This window comes from Brachyistius frenatus, unplaced genomic scaffold (assembly GCF_029030835.1).
Source record: "Brachyistius frenatus isolate BFR_SWC_R1_liver_20210118 unplaced genomic scaffold, ASM2903083v1 Contig_32, whole genome shotgun sequence".
NCBI lineage: Eukaryota > Metazoa > Chordata > Actinopteri > Embiotocidae > Brachyistius > Brachyistius frenatus.
The window spans coordinates 2,138,465-2,161,336 of NW_027210631.1; the positions used below are offsets into that span (position 1 = coordinate 2,138,465).

Genomic DNA, 22,872 nt, shown 5'->3' on the forward strand with positions numbered 1-22,872 from the left:
TTGAGTTTTATTGAGTTATTGCCCAACCCAAACTGTGATATTAAACAGTTAAACATCCTCTTGATCTCTGTGGAGGGCTGACTGATGACAGACTTGTATCGTCCTTGGCGGTCTGTGGTTCTGCTCTAAAAGGTTTTAAACCTCCAACACGTGCAGCACTGAATCCGTAATACCTCTCTTGAAGCCAGCAAACACATTGAAGACTCATAGCACTTAAGTGAATGTAGCAGCACACATTAAGGTGTTTTTTTTTTATTGTTTACTTATGTGCAAAACATTGCTTCATTCAAAGCTGGAATAATTGAATAGGCAGGGCTGCAAAATACACAAAATGTAAGCAAAAATAATGAAATCTGTTTATAAACAATTTACAAAATATAATAAACTTTATATAAAAATGTATATATTCATCTATATCATTGAACTGAATCTGTGTCCTCAAAGAACAGCTGTTAACATGCTCCTTTTTGTCTCTGCAGGAACACCAAGTTGTCCTTTACATTCACCCGTTGCACATTTGAGGAGTCCTTTTATTGCAAAATTGTCCATTCAGTGAGGTAGAAAGGTTCTTTTTTTTTTTTTTGGTCGCCCTCTTCATGAAAGTCAGAGCAGACAGGAGCTCAGTCACTCAGTTAAGTGCTCGTTCTGCGCTGTGAGACGGGATCAGTCCGACTGTTGTAAAATGGCTGTTCATAGATGCTGTTGGCCGGCTCTGATGACGAGTACTTGTTGGCATTGTTGTCCTCGTGATCCGAATCGGCGTCCGGAGCAGCGTAAGGGTTCTCATGAAGAGTTATTCCGTTATGCCTCACTGACGATGGGCTGAATCCCGGATAAAGTTCCTGCTGAGGCCTCCAGGGAGCTTTCCCAAATGTTCCTGATCGAGAAAAGTGCGAGAAGAAGTCAGACCGATGTACAGGCAATATCAGCAAAGTTCAGAAATGAACTAAGATTAACTTAAGACCTACCCATGAAGGTGTTGCAGGGGGAAAGACACTCATGAGGTCTCCCGTAGTCTCCCACATCTGCCTCCTCCATGGGCGGTCGTTGATCACTCTCCTGATGGGAGGGGCTGTGATGCAGACTGGCGTTGGGAAGCTGCATCAAGACAGTGGAAGAGCAGAGGTCAAAATGCTCAGACAGGAAGTAGTCCCTCCGTTTAGAGCTGGTCAGGCTGCCGCTGTAGGAGTCAATGCAGACGGGCCTTTGGTCGACGGGACAGCCTGAATGCAAAAAACGGAAATGATTGGTTCCTTTACAAAATGAGAAAGTTGTACTTTGGGAGACTTGAATGTATTATTCTAGATCAACCAACAGTCAAACGGTGCTGTTGTGGGATCAAGACGAAGGGAGTTTTTACAGACCTGTAAAGATCTCTGATGGGTCATTGGAGTACATGTTATCTCGGCGAAGTAGTGAGCCAATTGGACCTTGATAATGGCATAGCAAAGGATCAATGGCCGCTTCCATGTCTGCTTCACTTCCTGTATCCAGCTGACAAAGACCTGTCAGGGTGAAGTAATGGTATCAAGTATGAAAAATAGGACCTTTCTGAAGAGTTACTTTAGAGACAAAGAAGAAAGGGCAGGTGTTTACCGTTTATGTCCTTAGGCTGTAGGTAGAAGCCACTCATCGATGAAGCCATGTACTGATGGCTGCTGCCGCTCTCAGACGGGATGTAGCCATCCTGTCTGTCAGCCAATGTGCCCTGTGATGACAGGTAGCTAGGGATGTCGGCAGGCAGGTTGGTCTCATCTGGAGCACACGGACATTGGGTTGTATCATACTTTAATTTTTACAGTCAACAGATGGAAGGAAGAAGAATTCAGGTACTTTAATGATCAGCAATACCGAGTAAAACAAGAAAAGTCCCCATGAACCAACCTGTGTTGGTGACGCTGCAGTCCTCGTTCCGTCTACGGGTGTGGTAGATGATGACCACCCACACCAGGGAAGTACCAACCACACAGCACACCACTGCTATGATGACGATGCCCACCGTGGTCCAGCCATCATCGTCAGATCCCGGTCCGCTCACCATGCCGACCCCAACGTTGCCCTGCACTCCAGAGTCGCAGTTGGGATTTGGTATGACCGCCAGTCGAACGTTGCCCCTCTCTGTGCCCAGCGTGTTGGACATCTCGCATGTGTACTTCCCGGCGTCTGCCTCTGCGGCGTCAACGATGATGAGGAGCTGGTTGGCAGCTGCAAAGAAGTGGCGCTCGGTCACCGTGAGAGGGCTGTCGTCTTTGGTCCAGTTCAGCCGGGGGGCAGGGCTGCCGCCGGCAATGCATTGGAGGACGGCGGTCTCACCTTTGGCCACGGTGCGATCCATAAGGGGACGCAAGAAGGAAGGCGTTTCTGTAAGAAGAGCAGTAGAGAGGTTGTGGTGACATTGATCCAAGAGAGTAAGAGTAATTCATCAGTGTACAAAGTTTATCTATCATTCATGCCATCCTTCGAGGTGGTCACTTCTGACTTTCTCACCTAGAACAGTTAGCGTAGCATTTGCAGAAATAGCTCCGGCTGTGTTCTGAGCCGTGCAGCTGTAAACGCCGATATCTTCCGTCTTGACATCCACTATGAAAAAGACGTCGTCCTCCGGCATGACATGCATGCGGCGTTCGCGGGCGGCTGGAAAATCGGTGCCTCCGTCTTTCTGCCAGGCGATCTGTGGGGAAGGATGACCAACGGCAGCGCATTCCAGCCGAGCCGTCGCTCCAGTACGAATACTCAAGTCCATGGGCATCTTCGTAAAGGAGGGCAGCACTAGAAATTGGGAGAAAGACCTTGAAATGAGACCATTTAAGATTTTTACAGGCATTTTAAGAAGCTATCACTTGCAAAGAGCGACATGTGAAATGGTTCTTCCTATCCTTGACTTACTGTTGACAGTGAGCCTGGCTTTATTGGAATAGGACGATCCAAAGTGGTTGGAGATCACACACTGGTACTTCCCCTCGCTGGAGAACTCCACAGTACGAAGCTGCAGTGTGGTTGTGTACTCCGTCACCTCCGTCTCACCTCCCGCACTTCCTTGCACCCGTAGGTGGGCCTGGTTGTGGATCTCTGCGTCATTCAGAACCTCGTTGTCTTTCTTCCAGGCGAAGGTCATGGGCGAGTCGCTGGAGCTAGCTGCAGAGCACACGAACGTCACGTTGGTGCCCTTGAGGGCCGACTGGGTCTCCGGCTGTACGGTAATCTGAGGCTTTGGGAAGTCATCTGGGTGAATAACAAAAAGAGATATTTTAAATTGTGGTTTAACAACATAACCTGTCTGTGTCCAGGTGTGAAGTCTCAAAGATTTCTGAAATATTTCTGCGGATGAAGCTCTGAGAGGAGAAAAACCTAGTGACTTTAGTGACTTTGTAAATTTCCATGTTCCTCTCATGAAGACTCACTACCTTGTCCAGGAGTCAGGTAGGAAAATACTGAACAATCTGGGTCAGTTTGTAAATGGAAAACCTGCCCTGGATAAATGAACGTTTCTGAGACGTTATGGTACGCGTGTGTCAAGGTGTTACACCGAGTGAATGCGTCACTCACCGCACACAAACTCCTCCTGGCCGACTGCGAACACGCTCCTGCCCTTCAGCATCTGTGGGTGGGCGCAGCTGGCATTGACGCAGGGCAGGAAGGTTTGTTCTGCCACCCAGACGGGAAGCCACTTCAGCTGGCAGTCGCACAGGAGGCTGGAGGTGTTCAGGCGGCTGCCAAGTGGAGAAGATACCAAAAACATTTAATTCACCCTGCAGTAAATTAATTTCTAACAGTTGGTAGTCTGTGAGTGAAAACTCAAAAGATTTTGAGACTCCCTTGCTTAGGTTTTTAGAGTAAACTAACGCCTTCAAAGGAAGGAGACAAAGGAAACTGTGAACCCATTATTAACACTGAAGTAAGCACTGTTTGGTGCTGACTTCCCCAGAAGACCATAATGACTTTCACCTGGTGTTCTGTCCTACATCAACACTGAAGCACTAACTGAAGCTGTCCTTAAACACGATCACACTTACAGCTCCTGCAGGTTCTTCATCTGGGAGAAGGCGTTGGCTTGGACGGACATGATGGCGTTGTTGCTCAAATCTCTGCGGAGAGAAAAAACATTAGGGGTGGTAAGATCCTTGCGGAAAGATGGCAGCTTTTTCTGCCGACATCAGCCGTGTGGAGGGAAGGCTACAAAAACATCAATCGAGAAAAGAAAAAGGTCTGGGTTCCAGAACAATAAAACTCTGGGCAACAGTTTTCTGTGTTAATCAAGAGAGGCCCAACTCTGGGCTGCTTTGAGCTCTGGCAACGTCTGGGAAAAAACTCTAATTAGAATCAAATGCAGCTGTTGCACACTCGAACACACACATTTACACACACAGTCCTCTCTCCACTTGCCTTGGTGATCGATATAGTCTGGCACACACGTAAAGATACTGATGGCAGAGTTTTTTTCTTCATTCCACATCAAAGCGGAGGAATGGGAGAAGACAGTTTGGGTGTACAGCGCTAACAAACAACCTCTGTGTCTTAGTGTGATTCAGCCTGCTTAGTTTACAGCTCCGACTTTTGGAAACAATCAGTGAAACACGAGGCCGACTCACAGGTGCTGCAGTGCGTCCAGGCCAGAGAAAGACTTCTTGGTCACTGAGCGGATCTGGTTCCCCTGCAGGAATCTGGGAAAACGACAAAAAGTCTGATCAATTCCCAACCTCGATTTTACTTATTAACCTACTAATTTCATGTGTTCCATTACGGCAGATTAATCACAAACTTACAGTTTTTTCAGCTTGTCCAGAGCAGAAAAAGGTCCATTCATGTCCTCGATGGTCCAGGAGATTTCATTATTCTGGAGATCCCTTTCAGAAGAAACAAAGACAGACCGCATTGTAAAAAATCCACACCCAGAAAACAACTGCGCCTGCTATGTTAATAAAACTTTATGTGGCTTTACATTTCGTGTGAGGAGGAAAATGTTTGAGACGTTATATTCAAAGCGACTCCATGCCTCAACAGGAAGTTACTTCCTGGCTTTTGTGGCACTTTTAAAAGTCTGCACTGGCTTTTCTGTGTTGTATCGGGGGAAAAAAAAAAAAAGGTTTTACAAGGAAGCAATGCAATGTAGCATATGTGCTACATTTTAAACTTCATTCAAGGGGATGAATATATTCTGCATGCAATTCAAATATGTATGTCATTATCCTCAAAGCAATTCACCATTCAATACATTGTGAATCTGTGATATTAATCACATTCTGTGGTTTAATCTGTCCAACAACATGAAAAAGTTTTAGTAAGCCCTCTACTTTCAAAGAAATCCAATCAAACTCATCCACTTCATTTCCCAGGGTGCATTTCAACAGACCCACTTTCTGCAGCAGCTGGTTGGAACTTCAAAACAGCCTCGTTAGAACTTCGCTGGTTACTCAGTAGAGATGCAATTAAAGACAGAATAACCAAACAACGTTGGCAAATTTGCATAATTTAAGATGTCCCAACTCGTTCTGAAATGTACATATTACTCCATGTACACATACCTGGTCACACTAGCCTTACCCAATTAGTGTTATTTCTTTCAAAATGAAATTTTATATCATCCCACTTTCAATTATTACAAAGCAGCAATGTCATAGTTTGTCATTATTCCATTACTTATGACTCATTAACAAGCTAATGTTAGCTCCATGAGTTGATTCAGCACCCACATGGAGCATTTGTAACTAAACATTTATCTCTAAATAATGAACTACTTTCTGTGGTGTAATTGTGTAATTCCACTCAACAGCACATATAGTTAGGCTACGTTTGAACTCCAGAACTACGACTACTCTGGGTACGAGAACTTCTCTAATGGTTATATCCCTGAATGATGAATGAACATCAAGGCAAAATAGAAAATCTACAAAGAAGTCTTGCTCTTTGATTTTGAGGGAACCTGACCCATCTGTTGATGTTCCCTGAAACATTTTCTGCAACTAAACTCAAACTGTGACTCCTGGGAAGAAAAAAAAAAGAAAAAAAGGAGACATTTATCCTGCTATCCACAGAAAGAAAAATACACCAAACAACTAAACATACGGTTTCAGAGTATGAACATCACTAAAAGCCAAGAATTTCCCCGAGAAATTGCCTCCTTTGATCCGTCAGCTGCTCTAATGCTTTCAAACAGCTATTTTCCTCCTCAGCATGCCTGGCTATGGCTGATTGAAATTGAGGAAGGGTGTGTGTGTGTGTGTGTGTGTGTGTGTGTGTGTGTGTGTGTGTGTGTGTGTGTGTGTGTGTGTGTGTGTGTGTGTGTGTGTGTGTGTGCGTGTGTGCATGTGTGGGTGTTGAGGAGGGGGGTGGCGGGTTTGAAGCCCTGAAGCAATCCATGTCCACCTTGGTGCACACCTGCCCTATGATGACCTCAGCAGCTCAGCTCACATTTGGTTCCAGTTAAAAAGTCCCAACCGGGGGAAATGTTACAGAGGCTTTCTGTGGGAAATGGGGGTGGGGTGAATATAGGAGGGAGGGCGCGTTGGGCAGAGGAGGGTGAGTTGTTGAGGTCGGGGTTGTGCCTCTCCTGAGGTTTTTTGTGTTTGTTTGTTTTAATGTGTGTGTGTGGAGAGACCGCAACACAGTAATCTATTTTACATCTCCAAAACAAATCGGGCAGGATATTTCCACTCAGGCAGAGGATTGTGGGTGGAGGTGACTTTGAAGAGGCTGGGAGGAGCAACAGAGCAGCTCATGGACTCGTAGGTACATTTGTGGTTACTGTTAGCTGAAACACTGAGAAAATCACTCCTCCACAGAAGTTGTCCAAGGCTGTATTCTTTTTCTAGTTTCCTGAAATTTTTAATTTCTAAATTTTATTTATACATTCAGTTGGAGTGGCTTTGTTTGGTCGGCTTTTATTAATGTGTTATGAAGTTTTTCTGAAGGTGAGGATGAATTGATTTTGCTTAAGACTTTGGTAAAAAAAATAAAAAAAAAAAAAAAGGATTCTGGCCATGTTTTGACTACTAATACTAAAACTGCCACAAATAGCAGATATTCCAATTAAAACACAGAGAAACAGAAAAATTAAACACTCTCACAAAAATACAAACCCTGAGGTGCTCTGAGGTAAAATACTGAACATAACTTACAGCATCTGCAGGTTGGAGAGGCCCCGAAAAGCTCCGTCTGCGATGAAGCTCACACGGTTGTTTCCGATGTGGAGGTCATCCAGCAGGCTGAGACCGACGAAGCTGGATTCCTCCATCCGGGACAGATGATTGGACGAGAGGTTGCTGTTGGACAGACACACACAATAAGGAAGGTTATATAACAGCAGTGTGCAAATACAGTATCCACTCATTTAAGATGTATTTTATCCTGCCAGAAAATACAACAACAAAACGATTCTTGTGTTTTCAGACTTAAGTTATCATTTCATTGATGTAGAAATTGTGAAAGAAACAATTCTCGTCTGCCTGTTTTTTTCCCCCTTTCTTTATAAAGTAAACTCAGATCAGAAAAAGATCAGATAACTGAACACGTTTACAACCCACAGGCGGCTTGTTTACTCCAAAGTTCATGTGATAAGAGCAAGAAAGGCAGTATGAGAGAAAGAAAATCAACAACCTATCTGAAAAATCCTTCAGACAAACACTGAGCTGGCCGTCGCTGTAAACAACAGCCACAACAAAGGAAACTCAATCTGCTGCCTGGAAAATGTGCTGATGGGTTGAGGAGTCACTGAAGTTTGCGGATATTTCAAAGGAAAGAAAGTACAACTAATAAATGGCATTTACAATAATAATAATAATAAAGATAATAAGTGGGACTTCTGGAGGCCAATGTTTTGGCTCGAGTGACAGCAGAGCAGAAAAGAGGCAAAGGCTTGTGTAATATTTTGGCAGTGCTTTAATGTTGGCACTGACTGGCAGAGCACAAGAGACTCTGCTTTGTCTGTGTGTGCGTGCGTGCACGTGTGTGTGTGTGTGTGTGTGTGTGTGTGTGTGTGTGTGTGTGTGTGTGTGTGTGTGTGTGTGTGTGTGTGTGTGTGTGTGTGTGTGTGTGTGTGTGTGTGTGTGTGTGTGTGTTTCTGGAGGTTGCTGGCGGGAGGAACTGGAGTGTGAGGAAGGGCAGGCGGGAGGGCCAGAGAGGAGGAGAAGGCAACACAGAGAAGTGTTGGGAGTTCAGAGTGTGAATGGAAAGGAAAGTGAGGAGGGAATAACGAGAGGGAGGGGAAGGAGAGAGAGGGAGGGAGAGAAAAAAGAAAAAAAAAGGTGGACTCACAGTTCGCCGAGTTTCTGGCAGAACTCCCAGGCGTCAGGTCGGATCCTGCTGATGGCGTTGTGTCCGAGGTGGAGCTGCTGCAGAGTCAGCAGACCGTACAGCCAGCCCTTGCTCACCTCCGTCAGGTTGTTATAGTCCAGCTGACTACACACACACACACACACACACACACACACACACACACACACACACACACACACACACACACACACACACACACACACACATACATCCATATAATGAGACTTTATACTACATCTCATCACGTTGGAGAACTTAATGTACAACGCTTGTAGAATTTGCTTACAGGACTTCCATGTTGCTGAGGCCCCAGAAAGCTCCGTCCATGAGGCGGCTCAGGCCGTTTCTCTGCATCTTCAGGGAGCGGAGAGCGTGCAGGCCGTGGAAAGTCAAGCCCTCCACACGGCGAACACGGTTTCTGCTCAACTCTCTGAAACAAAAGCAGCACATGTAAGCTGTTTTTACACATGGACTGCAGCCCTGAACTCAACTAGAGGAGCTGTACGTGAGAACGCAAATGTGTGAATCAGACGGATAGAAGTGGCAACCGAGCCTGATGTTACCCACTGGTTTGTCTGTTTTGAGGCCTCCAGTCTGCCATTTTGGCCGTTGTCATCTTGTTTTTTTGTTGCTAGAAGTGACCATGTTTGGACGAGCTGGGGAAGAGGCCATGAAAAACCCCAAACATAGCTCACTTTCATGCATAATATCTAATTAATGATTGAATTATTTTCAGAAGGACCACCAGAACACTGTTTAGAAGGAGGGAATTTAGCAAATGACACCATAATGACCCGTAGAAAAAAATGTATTGACTTTGTATTCAATGACAGAAGTTGATGCTTTTTGAATGGAAGTCTACTGGAGCCAGATTTGTGGGGGAGCCAGCCCCTAGTGGCCCTCAGTGGTATTGCACTTTAAGGCAATTTAAGCTGCATTAGCTTCATTTTTAACTCCAAACAATGTCCAAACCTCATTCTCCATTTGAAAAAAGGTCTTTAGTGTTAAGAGTGTGAACAAGGAAAATGGTAAGACATGTATCAACCTGTCAGGTCTGAACGCCTTCAATAACGGGTCATTTGTGCAGATATTTAATGTATGTAAATCTGCAGCAAAGTGAATATTTTCAGCTATTTAATGTTCCCCAGAACTAAATTAATCACAGACTGAAAAAGACCGATCAGCTTTCTGCCCATGAGATGAGCAGCTGCATGAAACAAGTGGGAAAATCTTTGAATCTTGATTAAACAATTTATAACTTTCAGTTTTCCTTCTGCTATCATCAATATTTCAAATTTCCAAGGGGACAGATGAGTTTAAGTTGAAATTGATGTTGCAAAGTATGAAAATGTATATATGATGCAAAAAAAACATGCATCATTAATAATAATTAATAAAACGTGTAACCCCGATTGTGATAGTTCTTAAATCAAGATAAAAAAAAAAAAAAAAAAGATGGACTTACAGATGCTGGAGGTTGGGCAGCTGGAAGATCTTGGCTGGGATGGCGGAGAGGCGGTTGCGGTTGAGCCGAAGTACCTGCAGCGTGCTGGACAGGTTGGTGAAGCAGCCGGTCTCCAGCGAGGAGATACGGTTGTTGTTAAGGAACCTGAAAACAAAGATTTAATCATAAAGTTTGCTTAAAATATACAAAAATGTTACAATAATCACCGTGTTAACATGTGACACAAGGCCTACGATGCACTGGGGTTATGACAACAGTCAGATTCACTAATATATTCTGATTTAAGTGTTTTCTTTTGGACACATGATAAAGTCCTGACACTCACATGTTCTTGAGGGGCAGAGCGGGGAAGGTGTTGGCCTTTATTTCCACGATGTTGTTGCTGCTGAGGTCGAGCGTTTCCAGAGCGAGGAAGGGCCGGAGCTGCTCCTCAGAGATCCTGCTGATTCTGTTGTTTGCTCTGAAAATACAGACGCCATTGCTCCAATAAATGACAAAAATACTGTGTATTTGACCAGTGGCGCACAACAGTTTTATCTTACCAGACATACAAACAGTCAAGTCCCTAAATTAGGCCACGCTAAAAAAAAAAAAAAAAAAAAAACTCTCATGGGCCTGGAAAGCTAAAACTTACCACCCAACGTGAAACTCTCAGTCATCCTTTTTTTTTTTTTTTTCAGATCATGTAGCATGCATATTTCATAAAATCCAACAAATTGTTCATGTCACTGCTCCTCACACCAAACAACCTTTTGGTTTAGTTATGTGTTATTTTGTTTATAAGGTAATTACCAACAAGGTATTTAAAAAGGTAACCTGCCAATTACTTGGCTGATGAATACCATTCCCTCAGTGAAAGCATGCCTCGGCAGAGGCCAGCAATTTCCTGAGCTGCACGCCTCCTAAATTGCAGTGCAGGGACTGCTTAGTTATAAACAGAGCCGGTACAGTGCCCTCTTTGTGTATGAGACTCAGCAGCAGAGAGAGTGGAGAGGAGGGAATGGGGGAACTCCCTCCGATGCACCAGACTACAGGCCTCGTTTTCAGTATTCATTGCGACGGTGGCAGTCCTTCCTCCAGCTACACCTTGCTGACCAAGAAGATGTTAGTTTTTCTGAGTCGTTTTTCCAGCAGCAGTAAAACAAAACAAAATACTGAGGACCGATTTATAATGTAGGTTAAATATGGGATGCGGTGCCATTAATGTTTAATTGTTGGAATCTGTCAATTAACTGACTGGCAGAACAAAGTGGCAGGTGTCACGGATAGAGCTGAAACTATCTGCTGAGTAATACGAAGACGAAGACAGTAAATGTTGTTCCTTTGCTTATCTAAGAGAAAAGGTGGTTTTAACACTCAGTATACAAATCAGGCATCAGATGCGACCCGTCTGTTTACGTCCAGCTCAGCCTCTGTTCTCACCAACAACAACAAACTCTCCTGCTTAAGTCTAATCTCAGTTATATATTCATTTGGTCCACCTCAGGCAGAGACAGTGTGGCACCGCGCTGCTGTGAAATCGAGACGTCTCACCTGTTCAAAGGACCGTGTGGTAACACTGACCCAATTTCCACACGTCTTCGCTGTTTGTGCACATATTTCCATAGAAACGGGCTTCTCCATCCCAGAAGTTCAACACCTTTTTGTAATCTTTCGATTTGAGGGAAGATGTATCAGTCAACAAAGAGCCAAGATGGATGGATGGAAGAGTTTGGTGGGAATGTGTGGCAACGTTGGAATGAAACACCTTTAAAGTTTGAGTACAACTTCGTGCTAACCCAGAGACAGACACTCGATCGGGGGTTTGGTTGAAGGTGTAAGTCACTACGCTCATCAAACCTCCCCAAATTACATATGTGCCATTCTATGAAACTGGTGAAACCGTTATATCAAATCATAGCTGCATTAAACTGTCACATGAAGTTTGGTGTAGGAACACCGACCGGCTAACATGCCAATACTTTCTTATCTTCGTATCTTTCTGGAGAAAAAAAACAACGCCGCGGCCTCTATTTGTTTCACAAACACTCCAAATTGTAAAGACGTTTCCTGGAGTGCAGGAACTCCAGTACTACGGGTCATAGTAAAACACATTGGCTCATTGTCTGCCATAAAAACTGCACAGGCAGCTCTTTTGTTTGGAGATTTGCAGAGGGCTTTCCATGCACCACAGACCTCAGGTCCCAAACAAAAGTGCCGCACACCACCTGTATCTCAGTTTTCATGTTCCCCTGACTGGTCGCTGAGAGATGGAGGGCCGCCTGGTGAGACAGAACCAGTCTATCCAGTTTTTCCTCGGACAGCCAGTGGGGGGGGGGGGGAATCGGTGCACACTTCCTGCCTCAGGACGGGGAGATGGACCCTCCAGTTCGGCTGCTGGATCCTACCATAGTCATTTTGTACAAGGTTAATCTCCTGTACTTCGCCTTTAAGCAGTAAATCAACTATATTCCCAATATGATTGTAGAAACTTGGTCCAGCATGCAGCCGTCCCTTCTGTTTTCCACGTTTCCCTCTCATCTCAACATCTGCACTGCCGGTCAATGTCACTCTCCACACAAACAAAGTGAGCGTTGTACACATTAACTGCACACACTTCAAATTTGTTCATCCAATTTAATGTGATTATGGAGCCATTAAACGTGGGGTTGCAGGGCTTTGCTGCTACTTGTAGATGTCAATGGAAGGCCAACCGAGTGTCAAAAGCAGCCTGAGGCCTCTTCACTGTTGATGATATCTGTTCTCATTCTTAAATTGAGTCGACTCGCGCAGACACCAAATTTGTGCTGATGTGATCACAGACACAGATAATGTTTCCATTGCAGGTAAAGTGACTGTAATGCTCTTTTATAATAGTTATGCATGTAACCACAATCTTCATCTACACACATGTTTTCAGACTTTCCAAACCTTCTCGAAACTTGAAAGAATAAAATGTGTGTATTAAAAGTGGTTCTTTTTTTTCTTTTTACACACACCCTTACACCAACATGATTAAGGATTCACACAAGCTCATACCTGTCAGCACTCTTCACATAACTTCAGAGGACTTGAATCCACCACCAAGCTGACCACATTTACACCCTGACAAGTTACATAAAATCACAACATCCTTGAAGAAGTTTCTGTTGTTGTTTAATAGTGTTTTCAGCTTTGTCCTCTGAGTAGCAAATAAAACTCATAACGGGGGAAGATCTTTAAATGGAAAGTCTTTTTTTATTCTCTAAAAGTGTCTCGCTCTAGCTCTGTACGCGTGCGTGTGTGCGTGCGCGCGTGCGTGTGTGCGTGCGTGCGTGCGTGTGTGCGTGCGTGCGCGTGTGCGTGTGTGTGTGGTATTTCCTATTGGAAAAAGAACAGTTTGGAGAAGCCATCTGATGACTCCCTCTCGCTCTGCAGTGGCGCCTGTAATGTAAACCAGCGCTGCGTTCGCTGCCGAGACGCTATATTAAACTCTGCATATATCTCACTCCAATGGCTGATCAGATGAACACATCGACTGGAGGGTAAAACACATCGTAATAACATGTCAATAATGCATAATTATAACAATCCGCGTATTTGTGACGCCCAGAATACTACAGAGTGTTATATCATTTGAGTTTAAACAATGCATATGGATTTCTTTGTTTGGTAAGTCCTCTTTTGCTGTGGTGTTACTGCAGTGCAACTCCCAGAGGTTACCTGTCAATCAGGCAATTGAAGCCGGGCAGACTTTGTTTTTCATCTTTTAATCAATACAATTTTTGGCACAGTTATCTATATCTGATCAATGACTGTGGCTGGCTTTACTTTCACTAACTACTCGGTCCTCCCTCTTCACAGAACAGAGATTGTAAAAAGCTGATCTACTTTGAATCGAACGCTGAAATAATTCATCAATCAATGTAAAATTACTTTTAGTATGAGTTGCACATGATGCAAAAATCACGTAATAATAAGGATACCTGGAGCCAATCTCAAAGATCGGTATCAGGGCTAATCAAGGACCTTTTTTATCGGCATCGGCCATACTGAGTTTGTTTTACATCAACTATTGTAAAGGTTTCATAAACCGAGCACAATTTGTTTTTCAGTGTACTCAGACATGTGGCATACGTGCAGCTCAAATTAATATAAAATAGCAATTGTCGAGCATATAGACTGGATTGATTTGAATAATTCTGAATAGACTTGAAAAGTGCACACTGTGCAGCTGGATTATCTAGTAGTGGGACTCAATATTAAATGATTTGGATCTGGGTTTTGTATTACTGGCCGGACAAACAAAGAAATGTAAACGTGGACCTTTTTTTTTTTTTTTTAGATTTAACAATAACTTCATTCATCAAAAGCAACCAAACAGGTGATTAAATTATCATAAATCCCAATCACATATTTATTCTGAAAACGCCACAGTCAATTATTTTAATCGTTCCTGTTTAGGTTTGTATATCTCATCTCCAACAAGGGTCCCATGTCAACAGACACACCAAGAAGTTCACCTCGTACAGCTAATCAATCCTGAAATCTCTATGGTCATTTGTTGAACCCTCCCTGAACACAGGCAGAGGGATTTAGCAGCGGTGGGGTTTACCCCCTCCATAAATTCCAGGGAAATTGTTCAATTAATTAAGATGATCACGACTCAATTACTACCAGCTGCAGGGTTATTGCCGTTTGTTTTTACTCAGAGCTGCGAGGTCAAAGAAGTCGACGAGAGCTGCCGCTATGTCTGACTGGCTGTTTGAATAAGTGGTATTCGATACCCCGAAGTCTTTTTTTTTTCCTCCTCTCTACAACCCTCCCAGCTCGGAGAAAGTGAAGAAGGGAGAGAAATTCTGGAAAAATGTTCCACTGAAGAGAAAAATCACACTGTGCTACCAAATCTGAAGAAAGAGGCTGGCAGCTGATGATAGTGTGTGTGACAGTCAGCGAGTGTGGATTTCCCTTTCTTCTTCCTCTATGTGGGCTTTTTTTTTCTTCACAACACTTTTTTACTAATTTCAAAAGAGTTATGCTCTTTACTTCACTAGCTCACAACAGTATAATGAGTCCACAATGAGGTGTCTTCTGGATTTGACAGATTAGGATATTTTTGAGGGTAATATAACGTTTTAAACTCAAAGCAGCGGATTGTCATAGTTTTATGTTTAAATTTGATCTTTTTAATGCAAATGAGGCACGTCTCCTTTCATTGTTTTTTTAGACGAGATAAATGTGAACAGAAAGTTTTCTTTTCATGTTACTCAAATTAAAACTGCTGTCAAAACTATATATTGTGACATGTACTGTTATGAAAAATCATCTGTAAGCAAAATAAAAGTCATTTGCCATTTTTGGAGGATTAGGATGATGAACTGTAGTTCACCACCTTAAAGCTATTAGCTCGATGAGCAAGTTGAAACTTGGTAAGGTAGGATTTGTGGTCAATTGTGGTCATAGCATCTGTGATTCAGCAAAGGTTATAATCTCCCTTCAGCCATTACTTAAAACACTGTTTCATGATACAGTTGTGATTAAAACTCACAGGGTTCTCAGGGTTCATTCAAACTCAAGAACATTAGGTTGGTAAAGTAAAGTAGCACTGGCTGCACATCAAACCCTTGACATTCCTAATATCCCCTTAACTCCTCGTACACTTCCTATCCTTTTTAAATCTATTACTAATTGTGTTAGTTGGCTAAATACATTGTGTTCATTACATTTGTGTAACTCAAACTTCCTTGTTTACTAAAAATTCCAAAGGTGGAGTATTCATCTGGGGCATGGAGACTTAATAGATTACATAACTTTGGTTAAACCAAACTGAACAACATCCTCAAATCAAATGAAAAAATCGTGGTTTGGAGAAAGTCGGGAATTTGAAAGTGAATGTGTGCTGGAGCTCCAAACTGTATCCCAGAGTTGGTCAAGAGTACTTGGCTAGCTCACAGCAGTTGTGGAAGTTGAGCATGAGGCCTCTTTTGAACCATTCTGGGAACAATCAAGTTACACACTTGAGGTGCTTTGGTGTATGTGGAACAAATAATAAAAAACAGCAAAACAAGGATACCAAATCCAAAAATCCCCTCGGAAAACGCTGCAAAATAAAGCCTCTAAGGTGTGAGGAGCTTTCCTTTAAGGTGCCCTACTGCATAAATTCAGATTTACATTTTTTTTTTTTGGATCATAAAGCAGGTCTACGAGCTATATCAAAACACTCGGCCCACAGAGAAATGCACACAGCCCATATTAAGCAAATGTGCTGTTTGAGCGAGCTGTTTGGACCTCCCTACGTTTGTGATGTCACAAACACATGCTACTGTCACATGTTTGCACTCAGCACAGGCACCTGTCCAACCTTTTATCTGAGAAGAAAACACCGAGCAGTCATGTCATCGCAGAGCTAGCAAGCTAAAAGACCGAAGAAAACCTGTGATTGGCCCAGGTATGCGTTACCCAGAAAAGAATCAGCCAATCAGAAGACAGGGTCATTGATATCAAAGCGTCTTAAATCCACAGACACATAATGAGCCTGTTCCTGAGCTCCAGAAAGAAGCTTAAGAGAGGAAATGTACAACTATATTGAGATCTTTTTTTTTTTTGTACTTGGAACCATAAACATATCTTCCTATGGATATCAACACTACAAATAAAAAAAAACAACAACTTGAAAAGTGTCAAATCAAGGACCTTTAAATAAAAGGACCACCCTGCTCATGTTTCTCTGTTACGAAGAAACTTATAGCTGGAGGTGACACTGCTGCGCCTGCAAACAAATTGTCGATTGACTGACTGAAGACTGAACGGCCTGCGGCTGCCGCAGAGTGTCGTGTTGGGGCTTGATGAGGAATATGCCTCACCCAGCTGAGAGTCGGGCACATTTTTCCACAATATCTTCACGTTGGTTGGTTTTGAGAGACATGCCACAGAAAGCAAATAAAATAGTTGAGGTTTCACGCGCTAATATCTGGTGTTGTTCGGAAAGCACGTATTGTACAACAATGTTCCAGAAGATCTTCTGGTTAAAGTCTGAGGAGATGAAATACGACAAGTCAAGCGGTTTTTCATTGCAAGAATTGCATCAGTCAAGTCTTTTAAGTACTTTTGCTGCATAGAAGAGGGACAAAATTAACTTTGAGGTGATATACCAAGAAAATAAAAACATACTGTGGTGCTGAGAAAAACTCCCTTGTGTCCAGATTGTCCATTTCAACGTCCCATAAAAGGGCCACACAGAATCCATCCACTTACATAAAAATCACCAAATTTGGATTTCAGTCATTCTCACGTGCCAGAGTTTCTTTCTTTCTAGCATCACGTCACTACCACCAGGTTAAAAATATACCAACAGCAGGGAAAGCCAGCAAACAAAATATTTCCATTTCTGTTGATGCCATTTGTCTTCGAACACGTGACCCGTCTGGGGCTAACTGCCATGTCTACAACTGCCCTGTCTGGGAACCGGCTCAGGCAAATGGGTTGCTCTCTAGAGGGAAGGAAGGGGGAGGAACCACTTCCCATCTCACTACTTTAACCAGCAGTGACAGCCCTGCTGGAGGATTACCCTCCAGATCATGCTGAGGTGAGAATCCAGAGAAGGGTTCACATTCAAGAAAAGGTTTACTTACAGAATGAGGGTTGTGATGTTCGAAACAAAAGGGCCAAAATCCGGTATCGCCTCCAGTTCATTGTGGTTCAGCTTTCTGTATACAGTTAGAAAAAGAAATAGTTTAGTCACACAGTGATGAAAGCTGTTTGGAAAATCCAGTGTTTACCCTCAAAAGCGCTGAGAATACCAGGCACACTTACATTTCGCTTAGATGTTGTAGTTTGGAAAACAAAGTGCTTTCAAGCACCTGCAATTTGTTATGGCTCAGGTCCCTATGAGAGAAAGAAAAAAAAAAAAAAAAAGAAGGAAAAATTACAGCAAAAGTATACACCATGCTCTGTGTTCTTCACTCGCTCCAGTCCTCCATTTAGGTCGACGCAGCAAACATAATTACATCCAAATTCTCTGTGTTATTCTGCCTTAACACAGCGAACAGTGGATCAAAGAAAAGTCTCTGTAATTAAACTGCAAGGTTAAGAGAAATGCTGCAACGGTGATGAAATGGAACACAATGGTGGTTAGAATAATAAGCAAGGATGAGATTTATTACTGACATACTCACGTAAACAGAAAACTTGCCAACTTGAGTCTTAATTTCTAACCAACTCCTTAAAAGGTCCTTCAACTGATTCTAACGTTCGTTCCCGTTTTGAAGACAGGACAGCACATTGCTTTCAAACTACAGCTATATCACTTGAATATTACCTGAAATAATACCAGACTGCGTAAAACTCCTCGAGGTCTTTTTGAGAAATGTCAGTCTCAGATTGAACCGATTCTGTGAGCAGAACATGCGAACGCAACTGAAAAGGCTCCAAAACAAACTGCTTCACCCCCCAAAAGAAGGCTTACAAGTTATAGGCCTGGTTTTGGATTTTCATCCCTTCTTTGTAACACAGAGGAGACGGTCCATGCCAAAACAGCTCACTTCATATCCAGGCCTATGCAGACAAGCACAGCCAAAGCAGACAAGCTGATAAGTTACTGAGGGGAAAGATTCTTTTTGTGCTGACAGGAGGCCAAAACCCGACGAGGCCAGTCGACAGAACTTTATTACTGGCCGAGACTTTGTCCAGATGTCTTGCCTGGACTTGTATTAATCACATTCCTATTCTGACTTCAATCAAACACTATCTTTTATTGACATTTGGTGGTGTACCGGACCTCAAAGACCTGTAGCAATCAGAGCTCCTCTGGAGTTTTCACATTTTTAGAAACTTCTTAGAAGCATGTGTACATAGGCTGCTTATTGTCTGTTTTAGTCTTGAATGTTGCTCAGATAGATCTGTCTGAGCTCTCTTTGGATCCGGGCCTGACATAAAGGTCTTGGACTGCAGCTCACTGAGGGTAAGACTCCTGTTTTTGCTGCTTGTTTTTAAAAAAAGGAGCCCAAAAACCATCTCAAGAAGTCTGGCAAGCGGAGCCTTGTGCGCCATAAAGTGGTGGAGTTATTGATGCTGCTGTGCATGATCAACGCCATGGTGCCAGACGCTTTTTTTTTTTTTTTTTTTTTTTTACACCTCCCCTCCTCCCCTTTACCTCCCTCATCTGGAATCCATCAAGGAGCTCTGGGAGGAGGGGGAGAACCTAACAACTGGTAATGTATTCACAATGCCGGGAAAAGCGAGAGGGACGCCTTTCAAACGTCTGAAACACTCCTGTTGAATTTTCTGGGGCCTGTTTTTGTTCTTTGGTGGAAAGTTTCACGAACCACTCAACCAGAGTTTTACTCGCCTCGCTAAAGCATCTCCATCTTCCCCCCCCCCCCCCCCCTTTTTTTTTTTTTCTTCACAAGCATGCAGCTGTGTGTTTTTGTTGTTGTTGTTGTTGTTGTGACTCCAGTGCTGGGGGCCATATGGGAAAGGTGTCCTATCATACTCCCAAGATAAACGCTGAATAGCCCTGACACTTCCATTTCCCTCACAAAGCAGGCTGCGAGTGGAGCGAGATAAGACGCTTGTTCAGGCTGCAGCTTGTATCTGCTGCTCTGCGCGGCTTTCTTGTTACACACTGAAAAGTGAATGAATGAGCTTCTCTTTGGGCGACGTGAACTTGTCATTTATGTTTTACATTGTAATGGGACATGAGGGATGATTTCAAATTAAGTTTGATAAAATTACAGAAAAGTAAGCGTTGGTTATCTTTCAGCAGGAATGGAAAAACAAGTTAAAAAAAAAAAAAAGACTTGCTGACTGGCTAACAAGCAAATTTGAATATCAGACGATGGTCAAACAAAAAGTGGTGGTTACATCTTGTTTTTCAATAATGTTCATTGTATCTGGGGATTCGGAGATCAGGTAGGATATGAATTTCAGCTTACTAACTTAAAGCTTTTAGCTGAAGCAGGTATTAATACAGTCAGGTAAGTACCTAACAAAGATTAGCATTAGCTGTAATGCTACCCACTAGGATTCCTATTATTGTTTTGAAGTACTTTTAAAGGTTGTCATCCAACATTACTGTTTACCTGGTAAAATAAAACCATCACATTTCTCTGACAAATGTTTGTAAAACTATAGTGTTTAGAATTTTATGCTCAATAAAATGGTGCCCGTGATGTCGCTACGAAGTACTTTAATAATCCCAAAAAATTAAGTTTCATGTTATTATGCGACTGAAGTTCTCAATATCCCCCAAAATACGCAAAGTGATTGTCAAGGTATTTGGTCAAAAATGTTGTGATATTTGTTTTTGTTCAGATCGCTCAGCTCTAAGTGTCATATTTTTCACTTAATAATTGTTTTTAAGTTTAAGTTTATCATTACCATGAAAAGGCATTAAATCTTTGTATTAATCTTTAGTCTGTTCACCCCAACAACCTCTCAGATATTTATGGCTTAACCTTGCTTCTTCATGCTCTCCTCCTCTTCTTCATCTCCCTCCTACTTTCTCCTTCCCCCTCTTCTTTCAGTGAGTTTGCTAGGAACTAATCCTACACGCTCCTCCTTAATCAGTACCATCGCTGGCTCTGGTATTGCTAATTCAGCAGAAATAATGGGGTGCTGGAAAACAAAGGGTCGAGCGGTTTAAGGGGTTTAAGATGTGCTGGAGAGCCACTCGTAAATTAGCATGCCAGAGTGAAAAGAATTTTTCCCCCCATCTGGAACTTTTTTTTTTTTTTTTCATTTTCTTTGGACGACTGTGGGCCTCGGTTATGAGGCTCAGCCTGGGTCTGTTTTCTCTGGCAAAGTCAAGTTTCCAGAGCAGCACATTTTAGAAGGAGAAAAGCTGAATTCAGCGTCAGGGCAACAGCTCGGAGAAGGCACTGAATCAAGTGCTACAGCCCCAACACAGGACAATAAAACTCAAGTACTCCAGCTTAACGCAGGGCAATAAAAATCCAGTCAGAATAATTATCTGTAAAGTAGAACACACTGAGGAACACGCCATTAAAGTTGTGTATGGTGTTTGGGCTCCAACAGGCTCCAGGCCTCGTTTCAACTAACAGAGCCAGTAGACAAACAGGAGAGTAATGGAAATATGAGTTCAGGAAACAGTCCAATGCTGCACACATGCACATCTGATTTATGCCCTTTGTGGCTTTGAAGGCCTCAGGGTTTGTGAAACTGAAATCTGGAGACTAAAACAACAATCACTGCGAATGCTGTCAGAAACTTTATGAATGTCTTTTAAGTGCACTTATTTGTAATATGAGGGATCTGATTGATAAATGGTGTGATAACTACTTATAAACAGTCTTACTATAATAACTACAAGTAGTAGCACCATGACTGTACCTACTACTACTTCTACCCCACACAGATACATGACAAACCCAATCACAGCAGAATACCTGCAGGCACTGGGTGAATGTGTTCATAATCAATTTAAACTTTGTAAATAGATTTAGTGGGACTGACAATGGCCGATTGATGTGTAAAAACACACTGAAAGCCTCCCTGGGCTTCCCTGCTGGCCTCGAGATGAATGACATATTGCTGGAGGGACCAATACAAGAAATAAAACCTATTATGCGACACATGAATGGGTTAATGAGGTTAAGTCGGATTTAAACGCAATTTTTTTTTTGGTCATTTTGTAACTTTATTTGGTTAAAAAGTTGACTGACTGGACCAAATCGTTAATAATATAAGAAGCCACTTTAAATCAAATCAAAGAAAAGTCAGCGAAATGACTTTCTCCTGCAAAACCATCTTCTTTATGTGGTTTGCAACCCATTCCGTTTTTACTACGACAGGAATGTGGATCATCCCATCCGCGCTGGAGGAGAACCCAGATCTATTTATTCCTCAAAGAGCAGAGACTCTGTATAAAAAAAAAGTATTTAAATCATAAACAAATCAGACAGACACAGACGGTAATAAAGGTACATAAAGGATGTTTAACTGGACTCACAGTTGAACTGTCCATTCCGGGATTGCGTCTGGAATTTGACCCTTTTTCAGCCGACTGCAGTCCACAAGCTCCCCAAAACACGCGCAGGGAGGGGGACACGTCCTTGTGTTCGCTCCAGATCCACGCTGAAGTCTCAGAAACAGCAGAAAGACCACGGCAAACCTCGCCAAACTGCAAGGCCGCGCAGAGGAACACATTTTTGGTTTTCTGGCCCCACAAGAGAACACCCCTCTTTAGTTTTACCTTCAGATGGAGCGCAACCAAATCCAAAGTGAGATATGAACCAAACACACACACACACACACACACACACACAAAAAAGATATCCCAAATCTGGTGCTGCTGATCAGCGCGGACGGTCCTTATATCCAATTCCTTGTTGTTGTGAGGATCGTAGACGTGAGATGTAAAAGAAAAGCGTTCCTCTCAAACGTGCCCATTCCTGTAGAGAAACTTTTTGTGCCGTGCGCGTCGCTGCTGCTGTTGGGGCAACTTGTGCTGTGCAGGCTCCCCACAGCGCAGCGTGAGCACACAGCAGAGGTATGTGGAGGGAGGGGTCACAATGGCGCATGGGAAATGGAGTCCATGCTGCTGACCGCTAAAGGAGCATTTTAGTACATAAGAGAGATATTTATATTAATCAAATGTATTAAGGCCAGTATGTATTTTCTCAAGTGTAAATTTCCACCTACTGGACTTGAGATGTGAGAAAATAATACTTTTATAGTAATTAGTAGTAACGATAATAGTACAATTGTAGTTTAAATGCCATGACATGTATCAATAATTCAACATTTTAAATAGGTATTATTCTTGATCTCTTTCATACATACATACAGATAAAATACTTATTTTAAATAAAACGTGTAATCTAATTAGTGCTGCTACTAATGATTTATCTACCAATTTTTGGTTAATCATGTAATAGTTTGGTTGATTAAATTGTCAAAAATATGCCTTATAATAACTAAATCAACAAAATGTAATCGCGTTTTTTTGTCTCCCCAGCAGAGAAATACTCCAAGAAACTCAGGCTCTACAGAGAGAGGCTGAATAGAACGTGTTTTATTCATGTTTAGGAGCCGGAACCAGTGCACATCTGGCATTAAAGCTCAAAGGAAAGAAACTAAACGATTCATTTTCTTTTGACTGACTTGATTAATTGACTAATGTGTTTATCATTTTACAACAGAGCATTTTCCATCGTGAT

At 42.6% G+C, this 22,872-nt stretch overlaps 1 protein-coding gene across 1 annotated transcript; it reads right to left on the reverse strand.

The window, feature by feature from the left end:
• Nucleotides 1–218: 218 nt before the first annotated feature.
• On the reverse strand, nt 219–22,139 carry lrig3 (leucine-rich repeats and immunoglobulin-like domains 3). The gene is made up of 19 exons (XM_069700083.1): nt 21,663–22,139; nt 17,507–17,578; nt 17,326–17,400; nt 10,062–10,196; nt 9,737–9,880; nt 8,558–8,701; nt 8,251–8,394; nt 7,116–7,259; nt 4,764–4,844; nt 4,590–4,661; nt 4,014–4,085; nt 3,547–3,710; nt 2,887–3,222; nt 2,488–2,769; nt 1,885–2,361; nt 1,597–1,755; nt 1,365–1,505; nt 969–1,223; nt 219–877 (listed from the first exon to the last, which is right to left on the reverse strand). The coding sequence occupies exons 1-19, from the start codon at nt 21,857–21,859 to the stop codon at nt 633–635; spliced, it is 3,339 nt and encodes a 1,112-aa protein (XP_069556184.1). The 5' UTR covers nt 21,860–22,139; the 3' UTR covers nt 219–632.
• Nucleotides 22,140–22,872: the final 733 nt, after the last annotated feature.